Source organism: Telopea speciosissima, chromosome 4 (assembly GCF_018873765.1).
Source record: "Telopea speciosissima isolate NSW1024214 ecotype Mountain lineage chromosome 4, Tspe_v1, whole genome shotgun sequence".
Lineage (NCBI taxonomy): Eukaryota > Viridiplantae > Streptophyta > Magnoliopsida > Proteales > Proteaceae > Telopea > Telopea speciosissima.
The window spans coordinates 54548419-54556732 of NC_057919.1; the positions used below are offsets into that span (position 1 = coordinate 54548419).

Sequence of the window (8314 nt, forward strand, 5' to 3'; positions counted from 1 at the left end):
AAATCTATGATTTTTTTGAGTTTTTGATTTTTTATAAACTTTGGGATCTTACTACAAGAGTTTGAATAATTTTTTGGTTATGTAAATCGGAAGAATTACGTTCCGTAGAATCATGATCCTGATATTTGAAATAAATCTTCCAAGCTCATCAATGAGATAAAAAAAGTCCAGGAATCAAATCCGATAAGGTGGTTGCATCCCATGCTTTCTCTGTTACTTATATTGGGAAATATGAAGGCAAAGATGACAATCTCATTAAAAAGAAAAAGGCCTAAGTTCGTTGCAAAACCTACATAGACATTTGTTATTGACTCCAAAAGTCATTGCAAGAATCAATGTCCATAGATTAATAATCCCTATTTAATAAATAGCTATTGCATGCACACAAAATTAACCAGAAGATTACAATTGAGTAACAATACATCAAGTGAATCTTGGCTAAGGACCAACTGCTACATATGATTTACCTAAAATCTACAACTGCTACATTCACACAGTAACGTGCAGTATAATATAAGGACCTGACCTGTAAGATTTTGAAAGAAAAGTTATGAGGTTGGATTCCATCATTAATTTCCATCTGAAGTAGTTGTTTATACCTCATCATCTCAATTGCTGTGTCATCATGAGTCCAATTTAACAGAAGTGCAGCACACAAATGGTACTACCCAGTTCCCTCTGGCTCTCCTCTTCTCTTTCTTATTCACTGGAAGCCTTGCAGGAGAATTCCATTCTTTCTCTTCATCACCTTTGGCTGCAAAAGCTGTGGATGCTTCTGGAGCTGTCACTGAAGGGAAAGCCTTGGCAGGGAGATTATTGTCTTGTGCAGAGGCCTCATGTTTGGGGGTGGCAACTGTTGGTGGATGTTCCAATGGATTTGGTGGCTTTGGCTTGCTTTCAAGGTTTGCTTCAACCAACAGGTTCTTCAAAGGCATATGTGGTTTCCCAGCACTCCAGTTACTGACTTTAGCAATGATCTCTTCATTCTTCTTCCTCCCTGGGGACTCTTTCACATCATGAGTAAGCGAAGGAAACCACCCTGCTCGCAATGGGGAAGAATTTGGCTGTTGACTGTTCTGAACTGTCTGGATTTCAGATGACGCAGTCTGTTGATCAATTCCTCTGTTGCCAGGTTCAACCAAGGTCATGAAAGAAGGTGCATCGAATATATCACTGTGATCAGAATGCAGTATTTCAGAAGCACCAATTGTTGTCTCCAAGTTAGCTCTTTGATCATCTTTGCCGTTTATTACCATATCAAGTGTTTCAGGACCAATGATGGCTCGTTCTTCATTAACATCTCTAGTGGAAGGAAATGTTCCATCTGCAATATAAACACACAAATGGAAATTACTGAGGCATGGAGACTTTCTTTCCTTTTTCTCTTCTCTCCCTTGTCAACTACCAAATTAGGCGTCTATGTAGAACAGCATACCTGAAACAGAGCCCCAATGGCCATCCACACTATCAGTTTGGCTACTTGAATCAACAGAGGCATCTGGTGGCACGACTGCTAATGCACTGCGTTGTTGTTTGATAAGGTTGTTCACACCATCTGGTAGAGACTGAGACTTAATCTCAAATGTATCTTCCCCAATGTCTTTGGCAGAAAGGATCACTAGCCTATCTGTAGCATTTGTCATAGAAGCCACTGTTCCTTATGAAACAAACAACATAACAAGCAGGATACAGAAAAACTTAAAAATGCTCTGTAACTATCAGCATAAGAAAAAAAGCATAAAAGGAAATAGGAGGAAGTTTTCCTTCACCAAGGAAAACTTGGTCCAAAGAAATATTTCTTTCTTTTAATTATTATGCATTATAGTACATATATAAACTATATAAGGATCTAAACCTTTTCAGCACAACTACTGATGCACCAGGATGTTGTTTATGATGATTGTTAGCACCTTTACCTTGCAAAGAGTCGGACTTTATGTCAGATTTATCATAACCAGTGATGCTCTCTTCAGCTAATGTCCTTTTTAAGTCAGATTCTTCTGCTTGGATATCGGACATTTGTAAAGTTTCAGTTGAAAGGGTAATTTGTTCATTTGTAGCCTTCATTGTGGAAGGAACCGTTCCTTCTGTAACAAGCGAACAAACGGATTAGAGCATGAAAAATGTTGTCTAACTGCCAATACAAAAGGAAAGAGAAAACTTTCTTTTTTTTCTTTCATTTTCTGATTATCATGATTCATAGTAGATAGGATATTAATGATTTTTTCTTCCCTAATATTATGGTAGGACCATTACCTGAAACAGATTCAGAATTACCTTCCATATGGTCAGTTTGGCCATCAGAATTGACTGAAAACTCTCTGCGCACAGCAGCAGAAGCAGTAGTACCAAGCTGATGTTTAAGAGTGCGATCACTATCATAATGCAAAGATTGGGAATTAATATCAGCAACATTTCCACTGAGATCATTGGCATTGTTGTCTTCCACTGCAACAGAACTAGGAACCCAAGATCCAGAATTTAGAGCTATATGCTCATCCAGCCTGAGGTTTTCTGCACCACTCTGAAATAACCCAGAATTATCTTGATCTAGTTTTATATATTCATGAAGAGGTTCAGAAACTCTGCTGCTTGTATCACCATTATCATCTTGACTTTCCAATTTGGTAGTAAATGAAGAGTCAGTACATATGGTCATATCAACTCCCTTTGGGCGTTCCTGAAGATCTTCACCTTGACTAACCTGTAGATGAATGAAGTTCTATTAAATCTGCAAGTTACTTCGCTATAAATAGTTCACTTAAAATTGAATCTGGAGTTGTAGGTTCACAAATCAGTACATTCTTGTCAGATTCACGAATCACAGGTGTATTGAGATGAGGCTCTGTATTGGAGAGCTCAGCAGCAAATTTAGGGGCAATCATTAAGTTTGTTGCACCAATTACCTCTGCAACTCCTTCGGCAACATACTTCCCAGCTAAATTGGAATTATCAGTTCTAGCCTTCTCTGGAAAATCATCACTGCTGCTAAAAGGATGGCTTGCTCCATCAACTTTAAAGTGTGCTGGAGAAACCATGGCATCCGGACCTGATTCAGGAATAACTGTAGGCTTTTCTTGAAGAATCTCCTGTTGAATATCATGGTAAGAATTATAAGGCTCCTTTTCAGTAGATCAAACCATTTGAAAATCCTAGAATGCATGTTATATTACTACTTACAGAATCTGGAAGGGCTTCCAATCCATTTGACCTATTGCCTGTGCTAATTGTAGCATTCTCTGGAAACTCACTATTGCTGAAGGCATTGTTTGCTTCATCAACTTCAGTATCAGCTGGAGAAACCATGGAAGCTATACCAGTTTCTTGAATCACCGTAGGCTTTTCTGGAGGGATTTCCCATGATAAATCATGGTGAGAATCATAAGATCCGTGCTTTTCAATAGAGCGAACTATTTGAGTTAGCCCTGTATGTGTAAATGTTATATCACTGCCTAGAGCATCTGGATTGGCTCCTGATCCATCTGACCCATCGGCTGTGCTAATTGTAGCATTCTCTGGAAAATTACTGCTGCTAATAGCATCACTTGCTCCATCAACTTCATTTTCAGCTGGAGAAACCATGGCAGCACCACCTGTTCCATAGATCAGTCTTTCTGGAAGAATTTCCTGCTTTTCAGTAGAGTATACCATTTGACTTTGATCTCCATGAGTACAAGTCTTATCACTGCTTAGAGCATCTGGAAGGACTTCTGATCCATTTGACCCATCATCGGGGCTCGTTTCAACCTTGCATTCAGAAGTATCGGTTTTATCAATGCACATTTGTTCAACAATACTTTTACTCACTGTCCCTTGCTTCTGATGGTCTTCAAGGACTGGCTGAGCTGAACAGACATCACCTTCATCTGACTCACTGCGCAGGAAACTTGAGTCATCTGCAACAGCAGTAAGACTTTTAGGATGATCTACCATCTCTTTTATTACTTCATCATGGGCATCTGTTGTCCCTTGTCCATGATCTATACGATCTTTATTTTTTATCTCAGAAAGGCTTTCTACAGGTATAACAGTAGGTATTGAATGTGCAGCTACCTTTTCATTTGGTTCTGCTTTCATATTGTGACCATCAACAGTCTCACCGGGATACACTATATCTACTTCTTGCCCAGAAGCATCACTTCCCCTGTTAGTAAAAGTACTTGTCTGTTCAATGTCTACAACTTCCTTGGCCCCTGAAGAAAAATTAGAGGATGAATCCATTTCGATCGTGATTGATTCTGAGAAATTAGACTGCTCTTCCTTTGAGTCCACAAGTTTATCAACCGGAACAGAATCATTTGTTCTTGTTGTACTGAAATCAGTGGTTACTCCAAGTTCATTCATTTGTTCTAACTTGGAATCTATCCCAGATACCATCACACTCACAGGTTTACTAGGTGATAATACCATAGGTGGTAAGTGTCCATCTGCATCACTATTTCCATGCTGCTGTCCTTCGGAACTTTGCCCAGAGTGCTTCATAGATCTGTCTGTCAAATCATCACCAGGCTGGGTATTTGTAATCTTGGGAATCACATTAACCAGTTCTTCAGGTTTGACATCCAAAATCAAATTAGCAGAATCATCTCTACCTTCAGTTGAATCAACAGCTAATGCTAAAACCAGTTTGACATCTGAAATCAAATTAGCAGCATCAGGTCTACCTTCGGTTGCATCAACAGCTAATGCTTTGGTTTTCTTATCCGAAGAAGCCAAGACTGAACCGTTGGTAGAGCTTGAGGTGTCATCCTGGAACTGTACATTATTCTTCAAGTTATCCACTGAACTTTTCAAATCTTGGGGGTTTTGTAGTTGGCTGACCTGCATTGGATGTTCTGGTTCTTGAATAATATCTACACATGAAATTCCAAAATTAGAGGGTCCAACTATCTAAATTTAATCATGGGCATAAAGAGGAAGCAATATTCTGGTTTCGAAGTTGAGATATCCATCTCTGTCTAACAAAGTTATGTTATCAAATAAGGTTTGCGGAACCAGCGTGAAGAAAGTTAAGTGTAAATGATGCAATTCTATGATAGAGACTGACATGGTATGAATTGGGTAAAGAGAGATACAGCAACGTGACTACTTTAGATATTTGGGGTCAATCATAAATAAGGAAAGTGACATAGAGGATGATGTTTCAGAATTAAAGTGGGATGGATGAAGTGAGGTGCATCCGGGGTGCTATGTGACCGACGTATTCCTTTAAAGCTTAAAGGAAAGTTCTATAGGACCGTTGTACGACCAACTATGATGTATGGGGAAGAATGTTGGGCAGTTAAGAAGTGTCATATTCAAAAGCTATGCGTAGCGGATATGAGGATGTTAAGATGGATGTGCTGAAAAGCTACGACGGATAAAGTAAGGAATGAGCGTATTAGAGCTGACTTAGGAGTTGATCCGATCGATGACAAGCTTCAAGAGAGTCGTTGGAGGTGGTATGGTCATGTTCAATGGAAGCCTAGGGATGCCCCTATAAGGAGGAGTGATAGAATACCAATTGAAGGAGTTAAACGAGCTAGGAGCAGGTCTAAAATGACCATAGGAGAAGTTGGGAGGAAGGACATGCATAGTCTAGGTTTTGTACCAAGTATGACCTCGGATAGAGCCTACTGGAAGGCAAGGATCCATGTAGTAGACCCATTTAGTTGAGACTTTCCTGACTTGCTTGGCTGAACCTCATTCCTCTTACTTTCACCTTTCAATTTTCTTTTTATATTCCACCTTTCATTTGTCTTTTTCCAGTTTTCTTCTCTCATCTCATTTCCCACCCTCTTTCCCCCATCTCTTCATCCCTTTTTCTGTTTAGACCTCAGATTTCCCTACTTTGTTCTGTTTGGATCCATGTAGCTGACCCCATTAAGTTGGGATAAGGCTGAGTTTGTTGTTCTTGTTGTTGATGCAATTCTCACCACTTTTTTCTCTCGCCATAATTTTTATTTTGTATTTTGACAGAAAATCAAGACATGACATCCGTACATTATCTGGTTGTAAGCATACTCATACATAGGCCCTATCTTAGAGGTTCTTTGGCTAGTAGGAACATAAATTTGGCATCAGTACTGATTTATTTTGTGGTTTTTTTATTTTTTTTATTTTTTTATTTTTTTTATTATTATTATTATGAATCCCTTTAGATTTTTGGCTCTTGTTAGATTAGAAACCTTTGGTTTTCCCCCTAGTTCATTCAACACCTTCAACTTGAACCCTATAACTCCTCACTGGTGCATTTGTTAGTCTTTGATTTTGCATATCTTAGTTTTATTAATAGACAGATTATGTTCATGATATTAAAAACAAAACAAAAAAAAAAAAAAAAAAACAGGGGGGCTGCTGATATCACAGAATTTTCACCAAGACTTCACCAAAGTATTTGGTTGACTTTAAATGCAGCTCTGAAATAAACATAGAGAGCACAAGAAAAAAAATCTAATACAGGTCTAGAATCCAATCATTTACAGCTTTGAATTATTATAACACGATCACACAATTCATGGTACTAGCAGCAACAGTTGATTTGATAACATTAAGAAATTCTCATACAATGAAAATGGTAAATTAGTAAACCAATGCCAATGCTAAGATGCTCAAACAACAATGAAAAAGTGTGTTTTCCTTTCCTTCTTTCTTAGCTGTTACATATAACATTCTCCCAGCTCTGAACATTGATAATATAAAAGAACCCAGCATTGCTAAAAATTAGAGAAAATGGGGGAAAAAAAAAAATAAGAATAATCCTCAATGCCCAAAAGAATTGTTATAAAACTTCTCCTTAAAAGTTCCACAGGTTATCACACAATTCTCATAATTTCAGTGAATGTATGGCTGTTTATACCTTGAGTGAGGGAAGAATAAAACAAAGTTCAGCCTTTCCTAAAGACTATAATTTGTAGCAACTTCCACACACCCATTTATTTAACTGATAAAAAGCAAAGATTGTCCTTCATCCCTATGAAATTTAAAATATGTTGACTACGAATGACAACAAAAAAGTAATCACCCCCACATAAATCCTGAACATAAAATAACTTGAATATTTTCCTAAAAATTTCCAATTTAAGAGGGTTCCAATGAATTAAAAAACTAGATAATTGTCACTCTTTCGTCCAGGAATGCAAACACCATACATATTCTATTCAATAATCATCAAACTCAAGATGCAGAGTAAGCACTGAACAGAGAAGAATAAGTCAATCCCATTAATTATGGGTAGGTGAAAGCAGAGTAAGTGACACTCACTTGCATTCACATTTACGTCTGCGTTTTGAATACCCTTGGATACAACAGTCTCAATTGTGGGATTAGTCACAGTATCCCCCAATTCCGCAACAGCATCAGGGAACACTTCCTCTTCGGATCTGCTCGACTTTGATTTAAGAATACCATTCTTCCCATTCTCATTGCTCTTTAATTCTCCCAGTTCTGAATTCTCTGTAGTCAATTAAGTTTCCAAAAACAACCAACAATTAGTTAATGAATCAAGAGCAAGAGATTTAAGAAGATTATGTTCAATCAAGAAATAATGTAAACTAAAAATTTTCTAACCAGATGCCTTTTGATCTTCATCTGAGAGTTGGTCTTCACCGGCAACATCTAATTGGGCCTTGTGTTCTGCGTCGGTCAGTTTATACCCTTCAAGAGTCCCGCAGACCTTCTTGTGAGCTCGTCTGAGTTTCGCGCTTGGATGAGGGTTTGGGAAGGGCCAACCACAATTGGGACAAACGTGAGCAACATGACTCTCATGCCCTGTAAAAACAAGAGAAACCCATGAAGAAACTTGTACAGAGAAAGCAATAACCCATTAACGAACAGATCGATCACAAATCTTCAGAAACTAGAGAGTAAAACAAAAGCAAAGAAACAGGAACCCATGAAGTGAAGCAGTGAATTCTAACCAGTTGTATGATTCTTCCTATGATCTTGGCTGTCCATCTCTTAATCCTGAGGACTACCCAAGCCAGAGGACTCGATCAAGATGAAGGAAATGAAAGAGTAACAGAAAGATCAAGAAACAAAGTGTTGAAAAGACCAAACGAAAATGACAAGAAAGACTTTGGAAGACCGGAGCCTGTGCGTGCTACGGATTATTACTCGTGAATGTGACCCAGAAAGAGATACAAAATAGAGAGAAGGGGGAAAAAGGGCGGTGGAAAAAAAAAAAACTGAAACTCTCCTACACGGCCAATTGAATCGGTATCGGATCGGTCGAGTCGTAATGATATCAGATTATATGGTCGATCCGGATCAATATCAGATGTCGAGACCGATACCTTACCATTCGATTCAATCATGGTTTGAGATATCGGTATTA

The 8314-nt window shown here is 38.3% G+C and overlaps 2 protein-coding genes across 2 annotated transcripts; both read right to left on the reverse strand.

Annotated features, from left to right (window-relative positions):
* Positions 1-621: 621 nt before the first annotated feature.
* On the reverse strand, positions 622-2703 carry LOC122657601. Its single transcript, XM_043852352.1, has 4 exons — positions 2257-2703; positions 1958-2087; positions 1436-1605; positions 622-1324 (listed from the first exon to the last, which is right to left on the reverse strand). The coding sequence occupies exons 1-4, from the start codon at positions 2657-2659 to the stop codon at positions 624-626; spliced, it is 1404 nt and encodes a 467-aa protein (XP_043708287.1). The 5' UTR covers positions 2660-2703; the 3' UTR covers positions 622-623.
* Positions 2704-2738: 35 nt separating this feature from the next.
* On the reverse strand, positions 2739-8080 carry LOC122659420. The gene is made up of 5 exons (XM_043854534.1): positions 7899-8080; positions 7549-7749; positions 7243-7434; positions 3181-4853; positions 2739-3089 (listed from the first exon to the last, which is right to left on the reverse strand). The coding sequence occupies exons 1-5, from the start codon at positions 7933-7935 to the stop codon at positions 2739-2741; spliced, it is 2454 nt and encodes an 817-aa protein (XP_043710469.1). The 5' UTR covers positions 7936-8080.
* Between the last annotated feature and the right edge of the window lie 234 nt (positions 8081-8314).